General features: G+C 42.7%; 1 protein-coding gene across 4 annotated transcripts in view; it reads right to left on the bottom strand.

The window, feature by feature from the left end:
- DIP2B (DIP2 acetate--CoA ligase B (putative)) overlaps window positions 1–26,250 on the bottom strand; it is a 173,102-nt gene that overhangs the window by 76,843 nt on the left and 70,009 nt on the right. For 3 of the 4 annotated variants that reach the window (XM_035103797.3, XM_035103799.3, XM_035103798.3), the window contains exon 2: window positions 14,314–14,385. The exons of the other annotated variant lie outside the window; for it this stretch is intronic. In XM_035103797.3, the coding sequence (XP_034959688.2) occupies window positions 14,314–14,385 (72 nt within the window). The remainder of the gene's footprint in view (window positions 1–14,313; window positions 14,386–26,250) is intronic. 4 annotated transcript variants of the gene reach the window in all.

The following is a 26,250-nucleotide window of genomic DNA, read 5'->3' as shown; positions in this document are numbered from 1 at the left end:
TTGTACATAGCACAACGAAATTGAATGCCATCCCATAAAAAACAAAATAAAAGAACATGGAGGAATAAATTCCATCTCTGTATAGTGCCCGGTTTCCTTTAGCTGGCTGACAAATGATGATGATGTTTATGAACATCACTCATTCCTTTGGTTGCTCTTACACTTACCACTACAGCACAGCTATTTAAAAGCAGCAGCTAGGGGTGCTTTATTAAGGGCAATGAGAAAACTGATGGACACCCTCTACCCGCTCCTGGCATGGGACAAAGTAAAGATTGATTCACCCTGTGGTAAATGTCACATAATTAAGATGTGAGAAAATATTCCAATTTGAGATTAATACAGTTGTTGTTGTTGATGATGATGTTGTTGTTGTTAAACATAAGAATTTAGGAGGATTCATAAAGTGAAGAAGGATTTAAGATTGAGGGTTGGCATACTGCTTCAGTAGTATTCACACAAAGGATGAAACAGTTGTACCGATTGGTTCCAAGAGCCACCATGCAGCAACATTACAGGAAGAAGTCTGTCATTACCTCTGGATAGGTAAAGGTAAAAGGTAACGGACCCCTCCTGGACGGTTAAGTCTAGTCAAAGGTGATTATGGGGTTGTGGTGCTCATCTTGCTTTCAGGCCGAGGGAGCTAGCATTTGTCCACAGACATCTTTCTGGGTCATGTGGCCAGCATGACTAAACCGCTTCTGGAGCAATGGAACACTGTGGCGGAAACCAGAACGCACGGAAACGCCGTTTATCTTCCTGCCGCAGCGGTACCTATTTCTCTACTTGCACTGGCGTGCTTTCAAACTGCTAGGCTGGCAACAGCTGGGACAGAACAATGGGAGCGCACCCCGTTGAACCACCAACCTGCTGATCAGGAACCCCAAGAGGCTCAGTGGTTCAGACCAAAGTGCCAACTGCATTCCTACCTCTGGATAAGGTGTATATTAACAGCAGTGAGGAGACCAGGATCTATTGGAAGCTCTGGGTGATTTGCCATAGATCAATAAGGATACTTCCATATTGTTTAACAACAGCAACAACAAAGCCTCCCCCACACACACCTAAATTAGACAGATGAAATGAAGAAGCCTAACCTGAAGTGGACTACTGTGTGTGTGAAAGGACTGTGAGCTAAGTTTCATTCTGGAACTGAAAACCAATTAGGCTTAGAACATCCTCTGAAGGCTAATTCTAAGTGTTTATCTTTTGCATATGGCTCTGGATGGTAGATCTTGGGGTTCTAGGGGTAAAAAAAACAAAGCAGAGCCAACAAACCTGAAGTCTGTCCTTCCCTGCTCTGTTATTGTTGTTTAGTCATTTAGTCGTGTCCGACTCTTCGTAACCCCATGGTCCAGGAGCACGCCAGGCACTCCTGTCTTCCACTGCCTCCTGCAGTTTGGTCAGACTCATGTTCATAGCTTTGAGAACACTGTCCAATCATTTTGTCCTCTGTCGTCCCCTTCTCCTAGTGCCCTCAATCTTTCCCAACATCAGGGTCTTTTCCAGGGAGTCTTCTCTTCTCATGAGGTGGCCAAAGTATTGGAGCCTCAGCTTCAGGACCTGTCCTTCCAGTGAGCAATCAGGGCTGATTTCTTTCAGAATGGATAGGTTTGATCTTCTTGCAGTCCATGGGACTCTCAATAGTCTCCTCCAGCACCATAATTCAAAAGCATCAATTCTTCAGTGAATTCTGTTATACTTGCTCACAAACCTAAGGGTAGAATTTTGAGCAAAAGCCACAACAGTGGAGCTAAAGACCTAGGTGACATGCAAAACTGTACTTTTGTGCCTATATTTATGCATAATGCAAGATTGGGTGGGAAATCCATTCAGCCACCTGGATGCTTTGCATAGAATAATTTGCCCGTATGGTAAGCCAAAGAGCAAACATGCAAAACACAGGAGGATGACCAATCAAAAATACAGAATTAATCTCCCCTGCTTATGCGTTAAATGTAGAAATTGCTGCCTGTGCTATTTTACAAAGCTTCACCATTCTTGGCCTTCTCCTGAAGCTGGGTGGTTTTACTCCTCTCCTTAAATTTATGTCAGTGTGTACTGAATGCCAAAAAGATCAATGGCAGGAAATTGGCAAGAATCAATGCAAGCATTTGGCTGCCTAGTTTAATTAATAAAGCAAAGGAATATGATATACAACCTTACCCTTGCCCTAATTTCTTCTAGTTTTCCAGAAGGACAATGCAGTTTATTTGTTTATTTATTTAACTTAATTTATTAGATGCCCCTTAACTGTGATTCTCTGGGTGATGTACAAAGAAATGTTAAAGCAGGATGAAATATACATCATTATCAGCCAAGATCCAAAAAAACCCACAATGATAACACTACTCCGTTGGCGCTGGACACCAATAAAACTTCAACTGAGCACTCCTCAGTGCTGGAGCAGCTGTAACTCACCAGGCATTTTTGTTCATAAGTGGTGGGATTATATGTGCAATGGCTATATGGCTAATGCAATAAACTTTGATTTGGTGGGATTACAAACCAAAAGACCTATTCTGAAAAGATATATTCACCACACTCACACTGATAATCATCATCTGGAGTTGGACCCTAACCTAGCTTTTTTTTTGTCACTGGCTAAAACATTTCTGTTCCCTTACATACAAAAACTCTGATAATGCTCCTATTGTCAGCCACCAGGACGGAAATATACTGCTTTATCAAAGAGCTCTCCAAGAGGTGTACAAATAAAATTGAAAATAAAACACAGCTAAAATCCACAAGCCAATTAAAAACATAAAACCATCATCATTAAAAACAAAAATAAAATCAAGAAAACCTTGAAAAGAAAGAGAGGTCACTAAATTATTTGGCTTGCCGAAACAAAAAAAAGCTTTTGACAGGCATCTAAAATAATAATAGCAAGAATGAAGATAACGTGATCACTATCAGTACTGAGTACCTAAACAACTCATGAAAATGATACCAGCAAATTTTGACAACCACATGCAATTATGTAAGCAAATAAGATGAAATTTTCTAGGACATGATCTACCTCTATGTTACCCTCAAGTGCTGAGTAAGCTGCCCGCATCCTCAGCTTTTAAGGAGAGTCCACCGATTCAGGCCACTAGGATGGATCAGCATGTCTATCTCTAAACATCTCAATTTTGGCTCGAATTTTCAATTATTTGCCTGAGGGTAAGCAAATAAAGACGCGGGTGGTGCTGTGGGTTAAACCACAGAGCCTAGGGCTTGCTGATCAGAAGGTCGGCGGTTCGAATCCCCGCGACAGGGTGAGCTCCCGTTGCTCGGTCCCTGCTCCTGCCAACCTAGCAGTTCAAAAGCATGTCAAAGTGCAAGTAAATAAATAGGTACCGCTCTGGCAGGAAGGTAAACGGCGTTTCCGTGCGCTGCTCTGGTTTCGCCAGAAGCGGCTTAGTCATGCTGGCCACATGACCTGGAAGCTGTACGCCGGGTCCCTCAACCAGTAAAGCGAGATGAGCGCCACAACCCCAGAGTTGTCCGCGACTAGACCTAATGGTCAGGGGTCCCTTTACCTTTACCTTTAGGCACAGGGCTGGTCCAAGACATTTTGGCACAGGAGGTGAATCACAAAATGCCCCCCCCCCACCAGTCAGAGAAGATGGGTGAGTGAAGATCTACATTAGGAACAGGAAAGGGAGAATCAGATCAACCTTACCCGATGGTTGAAATGGGAATCAAAGGCTGTTGTGAGGGGGGAAGGGGACCTGCTCTGAATCACACCAAGTGGGTGCAGAGTCAAGGAGACCCCAGAGGGCAGCCCCCACTATTCCCTCCTTAGAGGTAGGTAGAGACCAGCAGGACCTCCTATAGGCCAAGAGGCCACTGTAGAAGCGGCATGGGGGGAGGGCTACCAAGAGGCAGATCTGACCTCCAAGGAGTATGCTGAAGCTGCCACTGCCACCATGGCAATGCGTTCCTTGGAGGCCGTATCTGTTCCCCCTGTAGATGCCTGAGACAGTCACCTCATATTGCCTCATGGGTTGGTCAGCCCTGTGTAGGAGGAAGTGCTGATCTGTTGCGAATCACTCCGTTGTGAGTAAGGTTAGTAGAGTTGCACAGTCAGGTTAAGCAAGGAGCTGACATGTGAAGGGTTCTGCTTCGTGGTAGCAGACAAAAGTTGTGCTTGACTTTCGCATCCCTTTCAACATGAGGATTTGGGAGGCTGCTTTTCGCCTGATGTTTTCCAATGCAAGGATAACCTCCAAGGGAGTGGGGAGGAGAGGATGCGCACACCCTTGTGTGAAAATCATGCAAGCATTTATTATGCCAGGATAACAGAAAGATGCTGGTTTCTCCCCCACCAGCCGGAGCTTCTCTATATTCCGCAGGTCTTAGTAGTGTGGAAAACTACAAGTTCAAATCAAGGATAGAGGAAGGAAGATATTTTGCCTCAACCCCCACGTGAGTTGTGCTTCCTTTACAGCAAGAAGCACATTCAAAAGCTGTATGCTTCCTCAAAGTTCTAAGCACAATTAAGCATCTCACTTCCAAGAAGCGATTTGTTTTTCTTCTATTCCGGCCTGGAAGCAAGGCCATTCATTTTCACTGGCAGCTAACACACCTGGACAGGAATGAGACTCACTGATGGCTGGCTCTATGTGCCTTCTATAACAAAAAGCAGCCAAGCAAGATTTTGAGATTAGGGGAGGAGGCAGGCTGCAGAGTATTTACAGTAAATCAAGCACTGCTGTCCTGCTCCCTGACAAAGCAAACAGGAGTCAGCTAAGCCTGGCAGATGTTGGGTGGCTGTATTTAGAATTCCCTTTAGAATAATCCTGTTGGATCTGCAGTTTCTGCTGGCGAGATCTTCTAGATAGGCAACATGGTAGCAGTATTTTTGTAGGGGATTTTATGAGCTGCTGCTGAAGGTTTAATGGTCATTAGTTTTGAGCTGCATCTCCCCTTTAGTTCCTTGAAAGGCATCTCATAAATAAAATGGCTGACAATGTTTTTTTGTGGGGGGGGAGGGGAGACTGGCAGAAGTGTTCCATTATTAGGCCTCAATAACAAAGTCAACAATTTGCTCATTCATAATCAGTAGCAAAGCCAGAGAGGCAGATGTGAAAGGAAATGCATATGGATGTTATAGGTAGGTCCATGCATGTTGGCATCTTTCAGTTTAGTAGCAATTTAAAACACACACACACACACACACACACACACACACACACACACACACACTATACCTGTATGAGATAGAAACATTTATTTAAAATTCCTAGAATCCAGCACCACAGTTAAGCTCTCAAGCCTCTGCATGCTGGCACGTCCAACAGGTAGATCGTGATCTACCAGTAGATCACTGGATGTCTGTGGTAGATCACTGGCTGCCCTCCAAAGAAGCTCAACAACTTTGGCTCCCCTAAACTGAACCCCCCAAAACAGGGCTTTCCTTCCTATAAAAAACTCAACAACTTTGACCTGAACCCCCCAAAACAGGGTTTTTCCTTCCTATAAAAAACTCAACAACTTTGTCCTAAACCCACCCCCACCCCCAAATGGGGTAGATCACTGCCATTTTTAAACTCTGTGAGTACACAGTATCTTGGGAGTTGGCCACCCATGTAAGAAGAAAGATGGAGCTTGAAAGCAGACATATGGCATCATGAGGCCTGCACAGTGATCACGACACTGTAGCCTGAAGTTGCAGAGCTACACATATGGCAGTTCCTGTAATTCAGGGCAGATTACAGCTGGCATTTCTTATTTCAAATCCATGGCTGAAAAGGTGCATAAGAAGCAGCCTTTGTCTTTTTCATCTACATTGAATAGCAACGTTTTTATCCAGGGCAAATCAGTTGTGTTTTGTAAGAATGTACAATATGGGTTAAGGGAAATGATTCCACTAAAGTATGTCTAAATAAGTTGTCTAGTAGCTGAAAAGTATTACTACAAGCTACCATACTATCATAAAACAGTCCCTGTTGTCCAAAGGGTGTAAAAAAAAAGTATATTGAGGAATAAGCATGCAGAAGATAACACAACTGCCTAGTGATGTAGACTAACTTCTTTGGGGGTTGGCTGAAATTAAAAATAAATCAATGGCATTGACCTGCTTATTGATCCGCCTGCATTTGAGAAAGGAGATAAGAAGACAGGGCTTGCTATGGGCTCTCCTTTTCAGGAGGGGAGGGGGAGGGGAGAGCAAAAAGAAAAGGTAAATGAACAGTGGTTGGTTATTTGAAAAAAGTTGCCTAATACAAGCCACAAAGATGCCTGAGAAGAGCCTGCTCGTACCACTATAAATGCTATTCTTAATTTTTACAAAATAAAGGCCTGGTTATCCAAATAACAATTGGAAAAGCTAGATCCATTCCCTAAAGAGAGCCATGCAAAAGTAATAATATGCAGTTAGGAACATTGTATTTAAAGACAACACACAATCAATTTATATGACTATAGTATGTGCACCAGGCAAAATGATACACAGTATTCCAATTTCTTCCAGCAACAAAATCTTTTGAATGAATGTCCATCATTTTCCAAAAACTACATCCCTGCCCCTAATGCACATATTGATCTTGAAACATTTTGATGACTGGGAATGCTATACTAGAAACTACCACCAGAAAGAGGCAGAATGGAAAGGTTTAGGGCAGGCATCCCCAACCTTCGACCCTCCAGATGTTTTGGACTACAATTCCCATCATCCCTGACCACTGGTCCTCTTAGCTAGGGATCATGGGAGTTGTAGGCCAAAACATCTGGAGGGCCGCAGTTTGGGGGTGCCTGGTTTAGGGGTTCATATGCTGGGAGAACAAAGGGATGGACATAGACAAGTCTTTCATCATGACTGCTGGAAGCCTATCGCAGATTCTGCTCTCTGATACTTTACCATACAAACCACCACATGCACACTTGTTTCTTCAATGCCATGTTGGTGAATTTTTTATATAGGATTGTTAAACAGCAGCATAATAATGGTTGTGCACATTTAGAGGTTCTATAAATAAAAAGAGTTAGCAATTAAGAAGATGAAAGAAATGAAAGGCCCAGGGATTGATTGACGCTTTTAATGAATAGCCCTGAATTGAGTCACTAGCAAGAATATCCCATTGTTAGTAGTTTTACATTGCCCTTCTAAGAAGCTTCATTTCTCATTACAGGGTCTCCAGAGCTGTTGAGTTTTCTTCTAGTTAATCTTTGTTTGCCCCCTTCCATTCTAGAAAGTTGTAAAGGCCACAGCAGCAGCTGTTGCTGCTTCACTATGGTCCTTCCTTCTAATTTAGCATCTCTGTGTATCTAATTTTTATCCACACAATGTTTCATATTTTGCCTGATGTTCTATTGTTTTTCATTTTTTCTCTGTATGTCACTTTGTGAATGTTTAGGCCCAGAAAACCAACTGAATTAAATGAATAGGTGGAAAATAATAACCATTCACCAATGTCATTTTCCCTGCACCCTGATTGAAACCTCTATTTATATTTTATAAGCACCACTGCTCAACAAAAACTATAGCTAGAGAAATAGCATACTTTTCTTATTGATCTTTTCTCTACTTCTTACAAAAGACTACTTAAATCCTGATATTTACATTCTAAAGCGATGGGCAAACCTACCCAGCTGCTGACAACCTGCTGAAAGGATAAATTTCCTTCTGCTATGGTAGATCAGAAGGGGTTCTGCAAACATGGTAATATTGCACGCCTAAAGCAGTACTTTCAACTTCAGCCAGTAAGGGGTGCTAGTGTAAACAAGGACTCAACCTGCACCAGCAAACCCAAAGGAATGAGATCCTGAAAAGAGAACCAATGCTTTTCACATTGCAGTCTGGAAGCGGCTTCCTGTTAGGACAAGAAGAGGCAAGAACCAAGCAGGGCAATGAGTACGGTGCTAAGGAACACAGGTGACTAAGTCTGAGAACCAGGAGTGACAGTAAATGTTACCCCACCATCTTGTGAAACCATATCCTTGGGAAGTGCTCGTCTACAGCCAATCTGACGACAGACAGACCCTCCCATTCACCCACCCTTCTCGGCACAGCTGTCACTCTGTTGCAGAGATGTCACTGAAGCATTGATTTGCTAACCTAGCAGCCCCAGGAACTGAAGCCAAAGGTGAAGGCTCACGGGATCCTTTGAAGCCCGCAATTCAAAGTGTGCATATACATTTGCTACAATTTGATTGCAGGCATACAAAAACAACAATCATGTTGCAACTTTTTTTCTGCACCCTGTGTAGAGAATGACAACGCTAATCCTTTGTCCAGAACAGTCCAACATTTATCAAGCTAGCTGTGAATACCCATTTGTTTTGTTCCCGAGAAATCTGCATGACCGTGTGCTTTCTTCCCTCCCTGCAACAAGGAACCCTGCATTTTAACACTCCCTTTCATATTTTAGAGTGATCCTTTCTTTTTTTTCCCCCTTTTTCTTTTTGCACTATGGAAGTTTCTTAAATCTGCTGAAAATTAAAAGTAGAAATACACTAGCAATATACTCTGTAAATATGAATAACTAGATCAGCTAGCAGGAAATCCAGCGTGAATGACCTCCTAGACAGGAACGCATAATTGAGCTCTACAAGCATGGCAGCAAAAAATCTCAAATTGAAAACTTCCTCACCATGACAGCACAAGTAGTCAACTGTCACTTTAGTTTTGATGCTTTAATTGTTTAAATTAAAAATACTATGTAAACATGAAAAATAACACAAACGACCTTCCAAATTAAGTCCAGGACTACTTGCTCATGAAATGCTTTACTGGTCTATCTGGCCTAACATAATATTTACATAGGGTAATATCCACCAGATATCCATCAGAATACTCATAACATCATAAAACTCATGTAACTTCATAATACTCACATAACATTAAAAGCGGGAGGGATATAACACAATTTACAGAAAATTCACTGTCTGGTCAACTGGGAGGCAATTCTTGCTGTCTACAAATTGACATAAAATTAGGCAGGTTCTTTTCATTTATTGTTAACATATCTGGTACTTTATTTAAAAGGTTTATTTACTACTGCCTTTTATTATCAAATGTCAAAAAGGTTTACAGAACATATTAAAATGATATAAGCATAATAACTGAGCAGGAGCCACTATTATTATCCCCATATTTAAAAGATGGCACAGAGGCTACGAGTGAGAGCCTATGGCTTATCTAAGGCCACCAGTGAACTGAAAACTAAACCTGGGAAACCCAGATCACACAGTCAACCAAAGGAGCAATAAAAAACCAAGACAGTTAACTGGTGAAGAGACAGCATTGAAGAGGAATGGGTCAGGGGTCCTGGAAAAGCTTTGCCGAAGTAGTGGGTTTTGAGGAAACATTTACAAGAACAATGGGAGATGGGACTGAAAATGTGCAATGCCTTTGTGGCACCAAAGGAAGTTACATTATACAAGAACCAGTGCTTTTCCCCCCAGAGGGTAATCAAGGGTACGCAGTACCGGCACCTCTTTTTTTGTTGTTAAAAAGTGTGGCACTTACTATAACAACTTCACGGTGAGTACCAGCACCAATTTTTCCAGAAAAAAAAGCACTGACAATAACTATTATGACTATTTATTAAATCTGTATGCCACCATTCATCCAAAGATCACAGGGCGGTTCACAACAGAAAAATACAAAATGAGGACATAAAATACAGGATAAAACAAAAAGAAGCCAATAACCGCCCTCCCACAACACATTTATAGGCCACAGAATGTTAATCAAAGGACTGGTTGTAGAGATACGTTTTTGCCTGGTGTCTAAAGATATGCAATGAAGGCACCAGGCAAGTCACCTTGGGGAGAGTATTCCACAAATAAGGAGCAGTCACGGAAAAGGCCTTCTTTGCTGCCTCCACTGCCATTAGAAAGACTTGATCATGAGCCCTCAGTAGTGTTCGATTGCATTTGTCTGGAATTTTCCTCCACTCACATTCAAGCCATCTCCCAGCTTGTTTTAAACTACATTTAAAAGTACATTTGTTTTAAACTGCATTTAAAATAGAGGAGAGGAAGCTGAATTGACAGAGATGCTATCCTAAGCAAAGTGAGGCAGGAAGAGGAAGCATAACTGAAATAAATTTACAAATAGGGAAGGGGAGAAAAGAAAGGGTGATAGTCACAGAGTGATAACAGCATAAAAGCAAGAACCATAAGTTTAACTGAAGAAAACCATCATTTGGCAGATTAAGATCATTCTCTAGGAATAGGTAGAATCGAGTATGAAGTTATATGGGCTTTAAACTCCACTGATTTCAAAGGGACAAGTATGCACATGTGTGTACAGGTTTGCAAAGTTTTATTTTCTGCAGGGGTGGAGAATGCAAAACTGCATATGACTCACATTCAAGAAAGTTGCTTCATTACTGCAGCATGACAAGCCATTTGGTATAGTGCAGAGAGAGGTTTGGGTGACAAGCCATCAGGGCTTTGTGAATCTAATGATCATGCATTGGGAAGAGGATTCTACTGCCTGACCACAGGGAAAACAAAATTTTGAAGAGTGAGGAAACACACTTGACTGAAGCTGAGAAAATACTGCTCAAATTGGAACTACTGTACATTTACTTTCTCTTGACCAAAGAGCGCAAGGCACAAAGCCATGAGAAAACTGAACTGATCCACATCTATGTATGCATTTGCAAGCTACCTCTCGACAAGAATAGACATTCTACACATTTTGAAAGGGACTTTGCAATTAATAAGGATAATATGAGAGGAAAGTTTCAAATCCAGAGATTTGTTTCACACTTCAATTAAATCTCAGCCTCAAGCACCCTCAAATCCCTTCCTGCTCCCTGTACCATGCTGTGTCTGTAATTTAGATTGTTTGCCTGCGGCAGGGGCTGTCTTCTGTTTTAGTCTTACAGCACCCTAGTACGTTTTAGATATCTTAGGAATAAATCATAAAATCCAAAACTGTGTAAGATTACATTACAATAGGCACATTATTTCCTATACGATTGTTCAAAGTAAAATCTTAGTTTTTACAGCAGCCCATAATGACATATCTTTTAAGGGTCACTCTGTTGACTCTGGCTGCAAAAGTTAAGCAATTTCCTTAAATCAGAATCCAAAATAGATAAGGTGCTATCTTTTATCAGACTACCTTCCAGGAATTTCCTTGACACAATGTGGCCTGGTAGTTTGGCATGAAAAGCCTGGTGTTTTAACCATCACTGTGGCACACATTTCCTGGGTCTTATCTGCGAAATGGAAACAGAAAGACTTGCTGTGTCAGAAGGTGAACATAAAGGCCTTAGTTTATAGTAGGAAATGCTTTGATTTTTTTTCTTTTTTAAGAAAAAGAGGCAAGCATAATCCAATAGTATCTCTTTCATGTTCCCTACGAAACCAGAAATACAGCAGATTCCAAAACTAAGTACTTCATTCTACATTACTCATAAATGCTCCATTGGCACTGAAACGAATGGGAAATCTGTCATCAAGCATGGGCACACCTGAGTCACAACGGCAGCTGTAAACCCCACCTTAATCAGTGACATGGTTTATCCTTCTGCCTTCTGCCAGTGCTCTGGCTGACTCCTTTGGCAATTAAGAAAAAGAAGGTGTGGGGATGGTTCAGTGACATTACTTCTCCTAGTTATTAAATAGCATGTAAGCAAGCAAAAGGACGCAGGTGGCGCTGTGGGTTAAACCATAGAGCCTAGGGCTTGCCGATCAGAAGGTCGGCAGTTCGAATCCCCGCAACAGGGTGAGCTCCCGTTGTTCGGTCCCTGCTCCTGCCAACCTAGCAGTTTGAAAGCACGTCAAAGTGCAAGTAGATAAATAGGTGCTGCTCCGGCGGGAAGGTAAACGGCGTTTCCATGCGCTGCTCTGGTTCGCCAGAAGCGGCTTAGTCATGCTGGCCACATGAACCGGAAGCTGAACTCCGGCTCCCTCGGCCAGTAAAGCAAGATGAGTGCCGCAACCTCAGAGCCGTCCGCAACTGGATCTAATGGTCAGGGGTCCCTTTACCTTTACCTTTAAGCAAGGAAAATAAAACAAAGTGATAGTGCAAGGTGACAAAGAGGGAACAAAGAGCCACACTAGCTTTCAAGAGGTCCTTGGATTTAAACTCCCAAGATGAGAGAAAATTTGCTGAGTTTTTAAGGGGCTCAGCATGCAAGATGCAGTTCACTAGATCATGTCCCTATATAGAACCACGTACAGAACAAGGTCTGCCGTCCCCAACATAGGGCTCACCCACATGTCCCTTTGTCCCACAGATTTATTCCCTTTGGTCTGTAACTTCTAACCACAGGTCTAAGAGGTTTTTATTTCAACCTACCACTTTCCCCGGAAAAACCCTCTGTTTACCTCTGAATCAGAACAAATGTCTATCTGCAGAAAAACCCGATGGATGTTTGCTCCAATTCAGTAGTAAGCAGCAGGTTTTCCTGGGGAAAGCGGTGTGACAAAAGAAAAACATCTCAGCCTAGGAGTCACAGACCAAATGGAAGTGTGGATAAGCCTATAGTGCCTTTCAGATGTTTAGGACTACAATTCCCATCATCCCTGCCCATTTTGACATGCTGTCTGTGACTGCTGGGAGTTGTGAGTCCAACAACATTAGAGAATCAAATATACCCTCTCTGAAAATGAGGTGAGTTATTTCGTGGGAGAAGTTTTAAACACATTTCCATCAAATCACTGTAATGCAGCCTTCACGTGCCAGCACATTCATTTGCCCTACAGCTTTTCAGTTTGGTTATAGCTCACTAAGTTCATCCCCAATGCCTTTAGGCAAAATCCAGACACACCCAATGTCCACTGAAAGCAACAGACTTTAAATACTAAACTGTGTACTGATGGCCTTCAGTGCATCTTTCTAAGTTATTCTGGTGAACAACTCTAAACACAGGATGAAATATAAAATGTGTTCACCTTTTGTGGGTTTCACAAGCACATGAAGTTGACAAAGTGGAGTGAAAAGATGTGAGAATTTAAGAGACAATGGTTTTTAAGGGTCCAGCTTCTATTCAGGTACAGTGAAACAGCTTATTTGTATGCCAGAAAACCCAGCTTGTGCTACTTTCCAGATTTTCCATGCAGTTTAGCACACCTGGTTAAGAAGCTGAGTAGGAATTTCCCACCCGCCTCTCTTAATGCAGCCTGAATTATGAATTCTAAGCTCTTTTGAAAATGCAGCCCTACGGCATATTTAATATAACATGAAAACTGCAAAGTTTTTCTCTTTTCTGCCATTGATGAAATCACCTTGAAGGTAATGATAATCCACCATCAGCCCAAATTCACACTGACAAAGCAAAAACAATTCTGAAGCACTGGCATTCAATGCCCTTTTACCCTTATTCTTCTTTGGCATAAATTCAGCTAATTAACAGCTAATAACAGTAACAACTGCATCACAAAACTCTCTGCATATAGTACCAATTCCCTCCACTGCAAAAAAAATGGCCTTGAACCATAGTTTGCCTTAAAAAAACAACAACCAACAACAACAACAACAAAATGGTAAGCATCAATACTAGTTATTTTGTGTTAAGCCTCTTCTGCTAATTCTTCCTACCTCTGGGTGGATAGTAAAATTATTCTTCATTAATTAGCCACCCCTGCTTATAGAACAGAATTAACAACATTCACAAAGCATTCTCACTGAAAGTACAGAAGAAGCTCATCGGTATTAATGGACAAGATGATAAAAATGTGCATGAATCATTGGGTGACACTCAACAATTTGCAAGCGGATTTCTTCTCATGTAACAAGATTGCCACTCTGTCTCCCACCCCACCCCCAGTGGTGTAGTGGAGCAGGGATGGGCACCACCACTTATTTAACAGCAGGGCAATGAGATTATCTCCTGGGATGCTATTTGCCAATCTGCCATATGTGCCAAGTAAACAAGCTGCCTCCTGCCCCCCCCCCCAAAAAACCTACGCTAAGCAGAGGAAGAGGTAGGTTACCCTTAGCATGCATGCTAAGGGTTAAACTCAATACTTGTTTTGAAAAATTCCCCAAGTCCCTTTATCAAAATGTCACAAAATCATGAACAAGCTCTCGAGTCCACAAGAACTCTTACTCAGGTGCCAAGCAAAGGGAAGGTGGAGAAGAGAGAAAGAAAAAGCTGTATTGAAGACATAATGTCTGCACTGGTCCAAATTTCAGCTTTGTTGAGAATGGGTGTCCCTACCATAAGCATTAACTCTATGAGGCAATAGGTAGGTAGCCGTGTTGGTCTGGGTCGAAGTAAAATAAAAAAATTCCTTCAGTAGCACCTTAAAGACCAACTAAGTTTTTATTTTGGTATGAGCTTTCGTGTGCATGCACACTTCTTCAGATACGAAGGCAAGAATACGTCTTATTCTGAACTCTAACACAAGGCTTACCTTGGGTCTGTGGAAAATATGGAGCCAACAGCTTTGCCCTTTTCTTCTCATACCCCTTCTGCGTAATGTCCCCTAAAAGAAACCAAGGAAGCAGAAATCAAACATGTGTTGCCACATTTGGAAAAGAAAAGGAAAGACCTAAAAAGTGTTTGCATGATATTTGGACCCTTTTTTTGTCTCCAGCAACAACAGTATTATACAAGCTATTATATTTGGCAATTACTCTCAAAGCCCTTCACTGTTGTACCAGATGGTCTGAAATGGTTTAAGGTTGCAATTCTAGACATATGTGTTAGGAAGGGAGTAAGTCCCACTGAACTCAATGGGGTTTATTCCTGAGTAGATATCCAAAGGATTGCACTGCCATATGTTTTTCATCTGCTTTTGACTTTGTATCTCCAACATCATTATTAATGCATTCATTCAAAGCAGGTCAGAAACATCTATGGGGGGGGGGGTGCTGTGAAATTCAAAACGCCGCGTAAGTACAGTATATGACTATTATTAAACTATTTTCCCTGACACTGATCTGTCTGATGTACAGGAAGAGCCATCTGGCTGATTGTCTTTCACTCTATAAATTCTCACATTTTTATCTGAATGGCAGGAAAGAGGCTAAAATATGAAAGGATTAAGATAGGGGAGAAAAGCAGGAAACCCATAAACATTTTAACTATCTCTGCAGCTCTGCCTTCTTTTTCAGTTTTCCTGCTCTAAGGGTTGAAGGAAGAGGAGATAGCGGGGCCCTCCAGACTGGTGTTTTATTGTGGGTGTATTCGGCAACATGTTTGTGACACAATAATAGCGCACCAGTAGTGGACTGATTCTGCTTTAGTTTGTTCTGTGGTGCTTCTCCAGTGCTACTGCATCATTGGAGGGGGGCTATAACACAGTAAGAGCAGAAGAAAAACAAACCAGAATATTTATGGTATTAAAAGTTATGGGATTTCCACTGAAAGTTACAAGATGTGCACTGATTGAAATGAAGCGGTGTGCCAGCCCCAAAAGATTTGCAGCTGCAAACAGTATTAAAAGCAGGATTGTGTTTGACCTCCCCAATAGCATCACCACCACAAATCATCATGGATACTTAATACAATGGATATCAGGTGATGTCCTAGATTGGGGGTTCAGGTGGTCTGTGGCATGTTCACATTAAATATTCATAATCATTTAAATTGTAACAAAAAATAAAAAAATCATTCCAGTAGCACCTTAGAGATCAACTAAGTTTGTCATTGGTATGAGCTTTCGTGTGCCTGCACACTTCTTCAGATACACTGAAACAGAAGTCACCAGACTTGTATAGACATGTATAGTCAGAGGGTGGGGAGGGGTTTTACTCAGAAGGGTGATGGGAATGGGTGATTGGCTGATAGGAGTGGTAAACCTGTTGATGACTGTTAACGACTGCAATTGGTCTTGTGGGAAAAAGCAAGGGGTGAGATGGCTAAAGATAGCTTTATCATGCATAATGAGATAAGAATCCAATGTCTTTATTCAGACCAGGTCTCTCCATGGTTTTAAGCTTGGTAATGAGTTGCAATTCAGCAACTTCTCTTTCCAGTCTGTTTCTGATTTTTTTCTGTAATAAGACAGCTACTTTGAGATCTTGTATAGAATGTCCTGGAAGACTGAAGTGTTCTCCTACTGCTTTCTCTTTCTTGTGATTCCTGATGTCAGATTTATGTCCATTTATCCTTTGGCGTACGGTTTGGCCTGTTTGTCCAATATAGAGAGCTGAAGGGCACTGTTGGCATTTGATGGCATACACAATGTTAGAAGATGAGCAATTAAATAGTCCTGAGATGGTATGTTTGATGTTGTTGGGGCAAGTAATGGTGTTGTCCGGGTGTATGTGGCAGCAAAGTTGGCATCTGGGTTTATTGCAGGCTCTGGTACCAGTGTCCATGTTAAGTCTGGTGGTGGTATTATTGTGGGTGAGGAGTTGTTTAAGATTGGGTGGCTGTCTGTAGGCAATGAAAGGTCTTCCTCCCAGAGCTTGGAAAAGAGAACTGTCATTGTCTAGGAGAGGTTGTAGATCTCTGATGATGTGCTGTACTGTTTTAACTTGGGAGCTGTATGTGATTGCTAGTGGTGTTCTGTTATTTTCTTTTTTGGGTCTGTCTTGCAGCAAGTTCTCTCTGGGTATCAGTCTGGCTCTGTTGATCTGTTGTTTAACTTCATCGGGTGGATATTTTAGTTCTAAAAAGGTTTGCTGTAGATCTCTTAGGTGAGAGTCTCTGTCTGTAGAGTTGGAACATTTAAATTGTATTTGTATTGCTTTTTCTGGTACTGTATGTATTTTATTGTGTTATAATTTGTATTCAATGGAACACAAACTATTTTTATCATAGTACCGGTATATAATAAAATGCAGTGGGTGGGATTTAACAGAGTTGTTCCATGTACGGAAAGAGGTCTGCTTGCGGAACAGGGCTTTTCTGCCATCTCCTCTTCCATGTCCCCTAAATCAACTGTGGAGGATTGAGGGGAAAATCAAGAACACGTTTAAGGAGTGCACTGGGGTATGACAGAGTGATAAGTCTTGTTGCATGAGCAGACCTCGCAGGCATACTCCACTTAGCACTATACTGAATTCCACCAATATAAGAAATAAAAGAAGCAACAAAATACAACTAAAAATCAGACGCTATCTAGCACAGTGCACAGCAATTGCTACAACAGTCAGAAAAACCATTAAGTGGTCTCTCAAGACTATCAGCCATTTTTAATTGGTCTGTGGGAGGAATTGCTGGGAAATTGCTAGTCTAAATCTCTTGGAGAAAGCTTGAACTTTGGTACAGAGAGTCAAGCCCCTCAAATTCTCCACCAAAATGCCTCTGGCCCACCTGACTGGTATTTAATGTTTGCTTTTTAATCCTTGCACCTCAAAGCACAGCAACCATTATCTTCATTTTACCAGGTGGACAACAGAAGGAACAAACAGCTCACACACCTAGCAAGCCCATGGAAACCCCAAAATGACATGATCCACCCAATCATTCATAATTACTACCGGGACTTGTTCTGAGACTAAGGTAATATAGCTCAAGGAATATATTTTTAAACAACTGGCATTCTCATCTTCAGGTTTTTATAAAAGGCAGGAAACACAGAAATGATTGTTGGCTGGGGTTAGGTGAGGGCTTGCTTGTCACTTTAGCCCTGTACATTCAAGATTCTAGGAGACCGTGTTGGCCTTCAAAACCAAAACAAGTTTTGCGGATATTGGGATTGTGAAATTGCTATTACACAAAAGCCAACATGACTGCATGTAAAGTGGCTCTCAGGCTCCACTCGCAGTTGAGAAGTGAAGCTTTGTGTCACCTCAGGCAATAACTATATAATCTAAGTCAGACTGCCACACCTCTCCCCTCTGCCATGCTCTGGCAAGTCAAAACAAATTTAAGAATGGAAAATGTATTTATTTAACACCTTCCTATACCGCCCTTCTTCATTCATTCCAAGAAAACTTCCAACAATTTAAGACACTCTCTCCCTCCCTCCCCCCCGCTTTCTCGTGTGTATGTGAATGAACTACATTAAACAGAAGGCAAAAATTATCACAAGTGAATTAATTCTCTAATCTTCCCCCGGCACCTAAAGGATAACAAGGTAGGCATGAGGTAGGCTTCCTTGTAGAAGGAGGTCCAGAGAAAGGGCACCACAGTTGAAAAAGCCCTCTCGCCAGTGGACACCTATACAGTATCTCCTCTGATGTTCAGGCACCTAGAAGAGAGCGTCAATGGATGACTGCAGTGTGCAGTGCAGCAATAAGGGAGCAGGCACTCCTTTAGATAACTGGGTCCGAGACAGTGTAGTGCTCACAATTGCCTAGTAGCCAGCGGAGCTCTTTCAACCATGGCAAGGTGTTACCCCAGCCAAAGTTCAAGGAGTTTTGGGGCCATCTTCAAAGACAGCCCCACATATAATGCACTGTGAAGCATGTCTATAGAAGACACCCACAGAAAGGTCACTGTTGTTTCTCTCTCCTACAACTGGTTCCTAAAGTGGCATACAGTGGAACCTCGGTTTATGAACACCTCGGTTTACGAATTTTTGGTTTGCGAACACCACGGACCCATCTGGAACGGATCAATTCACTTTCCATTACTTTCAATAGGAAAGTTCGCTTCAGTTTATGAACAGACTTCCGGAACCAATGCATGCTTCGGGTTAAGTACGCTTCAGGTTGAGTACTCCGTGGACCCGTCTGGAACAGATTAATCCACTTTCCATTACTTTCAATGGGAAAGTTCGCTTCAGTTTATGAACACTTCAGTTTAAGTACTCCGCGGACCGTCTGGCACTTTCCATTACTTTCAATGGGAAAGTTTGCTTCAGTTTATGAACGCTTCAGTTTATAAACAGACTTCCGGAACCAATTGTGTTCATAAACCGAGGTACCACTGTACTGCTGTTATTGCAAGAACAGCAGGGAACAGCAGCAGGGAACAAACCAGGGGGCTTCTGTTTGTTAGAGCCCACCAATTCCTAAGTCTATTGTATTCAATCACATGGGTAAACATCAGCTTCCCACAGCAGTTTCCAAATTGCCATAAGCAATGCTGGCCTGAAGATGAACCATCAACAGCAGAGGAGGGTTGTACTAAAGCTAAATATCAGCCTTTTTGTCAGATTATTACAACTTGTCATGACATGATATTCTCTCTCTCTCTCTCTCTCTCTCTCTCTCTCTCTCTCTCTCTCTCTCTCTCGTGCATGTCAGAACCATTTTTTCTCTTAATTGCTTTGTGCAATTTTGATGGTTGCTTTGAGGGTGTCAATAGAAAGTTTCACAGAAAACACATTTAAAAGAAGGAAAGGTATTTCCCTAGCATGCTTAGCCCAGTGGCTTGTTGCATATCTTTACTCTCCTAAAGTAACTAATTTACTGCTAACCTAGTCTGACCCTCCTGTGGTGACACAAGTCACTGCACATTTACCCCATTTGTTTCTGGATTTGTACTAAGCTACCCTATCACAGTACATATCGTGCTAAGAGTCTGAAGCAGCAACATCCCTTAGTATTGCTGCAATAAAAGCAGTTTTGAGATTCAACATAAGTGATAGCATTGGTGTTGTTTACTTATTTAAATTCACACTAAAGGCAAATCAAATGTGCAGGCCCTTACAAAACAAAACAAAACAAAAATCTACTAATGAAGGGAAATCTGCCTACATTCAGATCAATCCTTGGTTCCAAAAGGAAGTAAATTGCTCCTTCAGTAACAGGACTATCAACTACACAACCAAGAATAAAGGCTGTAAAGGCCTAACGGTTTATGAGAAGGTGGTAAATTAGGCTGTAGTGGGAAGCAGATATGGTTGGATGGTCTTTTATCTGTTTGAGAAACCAGAGCCACAGTTGATGGTGAAATAGAGTCAGTAACACCTATAAAGAAGTTAAATCTCACTCTCTGCAGGAAGGAAATGCACACACACTAACTGGAAGACATCAAATTGATGTGGTTTTCCCCAAAAATGTTCCAGGAGCATACTGTCCTTGTTTTGTTTGAAAATTTAAGCTGAATTTTCTGTAACTAACTATACGGTAGAAAAACCAACATGGCAGTTAAAGCTCCACTCCTGTAACATGGCCCATCAGCAATAGTTCAAAAGTATTTAAAATACAGGCATAGTTTTAAAGAAATCCTCTAAAATTATCCCTTTCATTTCCGATTTCTTCAGTATAGGCTCTGTCAGCAAATTGCTAACTCCACAGTTTGAAATGAGTCTGGGCAATTTAAGCTTCAGAAACCCAAAGAATGCTAGAACTCGCTTTTCAATGTACCTTCTCTTTTCCTCAGTATTAGACAGTAGATGATGCCCGTATTACCGGTAGGTACTACCGTAGATGATGCCAACTTTATAAGAAAGGATGACTAGTGACAAGGGGCTCAGGTTTGGGGCAAAATAGAGCTCAGGGGAAATGCTTTGAGAAAATGCTACTACAGAACAGAATGGCCCCTGTGAATACTGGCTGAGTATCCATGTTGTAGGATTGAGCCTGATCTTAAATATGGTCATGGGATGAGGGCTTGCTTGAGCAGTGCTGCAATCAAGTAATGTGGGGTAGAAAATTATCTTTCCACCAAAATGTTTCAGTTTCTGGAAATGCACTGGGATTACACAAAATAAATTGGTAACAATAAATGGATACAATGCCAGTCAAACCAGCCGATATCAATGTTACAACTAACTTTTCTGATGACTATGCCTAAGAAACTTATTACACACAGCTCTTTGGGAATACTAATAGGTGACCCAGGCCCAGGGTACATGGCAGATCAAATGCAAGCAGTCTACATATAGCACCAGGGCCGTCTTAAGTGTATCCAGCGCCGTGGCACAATGATCCCTCCGGCACCCCTCGCGCTCTGCCAGGCAGGGCCAGGCGCAGCGGGCAGCCGGAGGGCATGGCACGAGAGGCAGGGACGCTGCCAGCTGTGCTCCGCCTCCGCCTGCTCAGCCGAAGCAGCGGAGCAGCGCTTCAGTCCAGGGAGCCCTAGCTGCCACCCCGACAGGTTTGCCCACACTCCTTGAAGTCACAGCGAGCACAGACAGTGCTGCCCCACAATGCTCCGCGGCTCTGCATGCAAATGAGTTGCCGTAGAGCATTGTGGGGCAGCGCTGTCTGTGCTCGCTGTGACTTCAAGGAGTGTGGGCAGAAGGCAGCCCTGTTCCTCTTCCCTGCTGCCCCTTGACTGAGGCAGCTCCGCCGCCGCTGCCTCTGCCTCGCTGCTGCCGCCTCGCTTCAGCCACCGCTGCTGGGAAAGGAGTGAAATGGGCGAGGCGGAGGCACGGGCGGCACCGTGTGCCTCCTTGGGAAGGATGGCCCTGTATAGCACAGCACAAACAAACAAGAGCAGCAGCAGTGACGGTGTAATCTCTGTAGAAAAAAGTTTTCAGTAGCAAAACTATTTCTGTAAATTCCATGGAGTACCTGCCAGTATTCCAAGCTATTTAATCAGAGGTCCCCTCTCTGGATTCCATTGTCATCAGCGGTGAGGTGGGTGATTAATGGCGAGATTACCTTTTCAATGAGGGCAACCCAGCTTTGATATACTCTCCCCAGAGAGGCCAGCCTGGCACGCACTCTCAGATACTTTCCTAGTGCCAGTCAAAAGTGTGTTTATTTTCCCAGGCGTTCAATTTTTTTTATAAAGTCTGTTCTACTCAGATTGTGATATTATTTTTATAGGTTTGCTGTTATTTTGTAAGTTTGCTTTATAGTACAGTATATTAAATATTTTATGATAAGCTCCCCATAAACTAAACACACACCAAGTGACTTTCTGTACTCTAAAAGACACTTAAGTTTCTTGTTTCTTGTTGTTTTTTACTTAGCCATAGCTTTGTTGATAAGATTACACAGTCCACGTGTTTGAATCAAGTATTTCATCCCAACTAGTGACATACATTATGCACAAACCCCACACTCAACAGATTACTCGTGAGATACAAAGCAACGAATGAGACAACCAACTGCTTGCAAGATCTTCTGCTGTGGTTTAACTTATCTTTTCCCTTAAAATTCCTCAGGACGGTTCCTTATGTACTCTGAAAGTTCTCTGTCCTATATAGTGCAATTGTAATTGGCTCATTTACAGAGGTAATAGCCTATATAGAAGCCAACAGATGTTCACAGGACTTGGTGAAGGACCTCCTGTTGATGGCGTTCTCTAGCAAGACATTGATCCAGCCCATAAAGGCCTGAGACTGAGCCCTTGTTGAACAGCGGCAAGGGTAGCAGTGACCACGCCTTGTCCAGCAGTTGGGTGTACAGTGGCAACATGATGCAGGCAGAACACAAGGGGACCAGAGCAGCCCAGCAGATCCAGCAGCTCAGCAGCGCTGCTGAAGGAGCACTTATGTTTCTTGTTGAATCACTGAAAATCAATGTTTAAGTGAGTACTGTGGATGCCACCCTCCATGGTAACTTTCCCCCTCCCTCTCATGAATCAGCGCCACCCACCTCACACATATCCTCAGCAGCTCATTAAGGAAAGGGAAGTAGGATGGAAAACCTCTGGGGCTTTGTGGGCAGCGAGGAAAGACCTCAAGGACGTCATTGCACCACAGGCACCACATTCACAACACCCCAGTGAGGGCAAATAAAACTTCCTTCAAAAGATCGGCAAACAAGCAGGCAAACATTTTTGTGAGCTTGTAAAATTTCCACATTTCCCTCCCGAGCTAAGTTAACAGCCTGTAACCTACTGTACAAGTGGTTACACCAAATAAACCAGCTTGTTTTCACATCAAATCAGTTTTCTATAAAAGCAATTGTGCACAGGAAAAGAGTGTAGAAGATTTGCTTAAATCCACGTGATGGATTGTTTGTACACCTGTTCCTCTGCACATACACAGTCATTCCCAACTTCCTGACACATTTATACTCACAAAGGCATCACAGCCCAAACATGACAGCCTACAAACAATTCTCATATAGCTTTCTACACTGGTGTGGGAAAACTGTGCTCCCCTTAAAAAATACTGGACTGCAGTTTGCATCATCCCTGACCATTGGCCATGCTGGCTTGTACTCATGGGAGCCAGAGTCCGAAGAATATCTGTAGGGCCACAAAGTTCTCACTCTTGTTCTATTCAGAAAATATCTGACATCTGAAGCAGCTCTTATTCTAGAACAGGGGTCCCCAAACTACGGCCCCCGGGCCGGATGCGGCCCAATCGGCCTTCCAATCCTGCCCGCGACGACCCCCGCCGCCCGCTGCCGCCGCCCGCTCTCACGGCGCGCGGCGCAGCGGCGATCTAAAAAATCGGCAAAAAATCGCCGAAAATCCTTTGTGCGCATGCGTACGGGCCTCTCCCGACCCGGAAGAGATCATTTCTGGTGCACTTCCGGGTCGGGGGAGGCCCATACGCATGCGCACAAGCGATTTTCGCCGGTTTTTTTTCCGCCCGTGTGCGTGTGCGCATGCGCACGGGCGCGCACTCCCCCGCCCTCCGGCCCGCTGCGCGCGCACTCCCCTGCCGTCCGGCCCACCGCGCGGTCGGCGCGGCGGGCACCGGCCCGCCGCTCGGTAAGTCTGGGGACCCCTGTTCTAGAAGTACTTTGTCCTCTGATTAGATAAAACCTTGCTGTGAAGTCAAGTCAATAAATGTCCTTGCAAGTAATGTGGAAGTGTTGTATCTGCAGATCAAAAAGAATTCTTCTTTAGAAAACGGCTTCAGCATTATGTAAATGAAAGAATTTTTTTAAAGGGGATCTGCAAGATTAAAAGCCTGGTGGATCGTGGTACTTAGTCATCAAGGAGTCAAGGACCTCCATGACTAACTGTTTACACTGTCTGGTGTGTAAACTGCTCAAGTGTTTACTCTGCTGCAGTGACATGTTTGGAAAGCTGCTGTGAACCCAACATAGCAACTTTCAGTCACTCAACATAAGGAGTAAAGAATCCACCCTACTGAATGGGAGGAAAAGGCAGCCTGGTGCTTCCTGGCTTATTCAGGGCACAAAGACACAACTGGAAAGGGTTAGTCAAGTGCTTGCTCCACCCTCAATTTGAGATCCCTATTTGATTGGGGGTGGGAGGGAGACATTCATTTGTCTTGATCTTGCTTTGAGAATTTTCTAACAATACCCCATAGTGTTGAGGAATATATGCATGCCTGGCCAGCAACAAATGTTACTGTTTATTTGCAGGCACTGCATTTATTTATATTCTTTGCTAACCACAGCCCAGACTCTGTGTGTTCTCTTGCATGAGAAAATCCTTCTGTGCCATCTGTATATAACGAAACTGTTGCAGCAAACATTTGAATTTGCCTTCGCAACTGGTTACCTTGAGTTATTAGCAGCATAAAAATCCACCAAGAAAGAAAGAAAGAAAGAAAGAACGAGCAGAAGAAACCACCACCACCACACACAGTAGGTGGTTGCCCACACTGGGGGGTATGATATACACATAATAATAATTTATTATTTATTATTTATACTCTGTGCGGCTGTGTATTTTCCACAAATATGGTGGTACTTTCAAAGATATACTTCTACTCTTGTAGGTTTTGTGTACATACATGTCCTCAGAATTACAGACACATACACAGGTATGTACTTACTCCTCCTTACTCCTCCAGTCTGAGGGTGGCTTATTTTCCTTCATCTCTCTTCCCTCCTTTTCTTCAGAAGGGCCAAATACAAAATCCGTATTCTGGCAGTACCTTTATTAGGGCCAACCAAAATACCACAAGGTTTGGAGTTCTGCAGAACTCTTCATTAGGCTAGATCATGGGTAGGCAAACTAAGGCCCAGGGGCTGGATCCGGCCCAATCACCTGCTAAATCCAGCCTGCAGACGTTCCGGGAATCAGTGTGTTTTTACATGAGTAGAATGTGTCCTTTTATTTAAAATGCATCTCTGGGTTATTTATGGGGCCTGCCTGGTGTTTTTACATGAGAAGAATGTGTCCTTTTATTTAAAATTCATCTCTGGGTTATTTGTGGGGCATAGGAATTCATTCATTATTATTTTTCAAAATATAGTCCCCCCCCCAAAGTCTGAGGGACAGTGGACCGGCCCCCTGCTGAAAAAGTTTGCTGACCCCTGGGTTAGATGGTGAACAAAGCCTCAATTTGGGGTGTGTGGGGGAAGAGAAAAATATTGGCTGGTGGTAACACCACGAGTGCTTCTTGCCTCGAGGAAGAATGCTGATGGAGAAGGTAGCAGACAATATATATAAGGCTTTTAAAGGGAGCCTTTACACCAGACTCAGTTCCTAAGGAAGAAATGCATGGCCAAAACAATACTGACTTCACGTTGAAAGGAGACAAAAGCATCAACAGAATAACAAAATGGCTGCATTTCCGCCAAAATGGCATTGTAGACAGGGAAATGAGTTCAAAAGGCAACAGTATCTCTATCTTCCTTCGGTCTGGCGGCTGATGATGCCCAGGGGCCTTTGATAACAGGGTTTCGGAGCTAGGCCTAGACGTGCAAACATGTAGCGAATCCATGACAAAATTCTTACTTTTCCCAGTCTGCATCAAGTATGGGGAATAATTTGTGTCCCTTCGTTTACATATTACTTTGTCCTTACATTAGTTTTTTAAATATTTGTTTGTGTCAGAGGATACTGGTCCTCATAGAAGGGGAAAAGATGTACACATTCACACCTGGAAACAAGCCCTCTGATTTCCCTATGATGATTTTGCTTCATCTTTCTCCCCCTCTACCCAGCCCAAGAGACTCATCTCACTATGCCCCACTAGAATCAAGAAATGTTTTCAATGGCACCCCTTTTTAGACGTCTTGCAAGTTCAAGTAGCAACAAAAGACCGCTCTGAATTTAGACCAGCCTTCCCCAGCATGGTGCTTTGTACTACAAGTCCCATGAGCCTCATCCAGTATGATCAATAATCAGGGATTATGGAAGATGTAGTCCAGCAGCACCTGAGATCCACTATGACAGGGAAGACCCAATTGGACAGATAATGAGGACGGCTCACTCCCACTACAGATGTCTGGTTTTTAAATTTTGTTACCCATCCCAAACTTTTGTGTTTAAGGCAGGTTTAAAAAAATATCAGTAGAACTAATAAAATGTTGCATAGGTTGTAATAGTGAACTTGTGAAAACGTTCACAGATCAAGTCTGTGGAAGAAGAAAAGAGAGAGAGAAAGATGTGGAGCAAAATTAGGTACGGTTGCATCACAATCCATCTATACCAGAAAAAAGATAGCCAGATGGACAAATGCCTCCCTTTGCCTGCACTTATTTCATCCCTGAAGTAAATAATTTTACCAGATGGTGCTTGGATAATGCCAAGGCACTGCAAAGCCAAATCTTCTGTTATTTCCTTAACAGGCACTGCTTTCAAAACACTCAAAAGATATTGTAGAAACACATCACCCCAGGTGATTAAGGGCTGCAAGCAGAGATTCTAAAGCCTATTTTCTATTAAAGGTGCT

Source organism: Zootoca vivipara, chromosome 2 (assembly GCF_965207765.1).
Source record: "Zootoca vivipara chromosome 2, rZooViv2.hap1.1, whole genome shotgun sequence".
NCBI classification, from domain to species: domain Eukaryota; kingdom Metazoa; phylum Chordata; class Lepidosauria; order Squamata; family Lacertidae; genus Zootoca; species Zootoca vivipara.
This window is presented reverse-complemented; position numbering and strand designations above follow the sequence as displayed.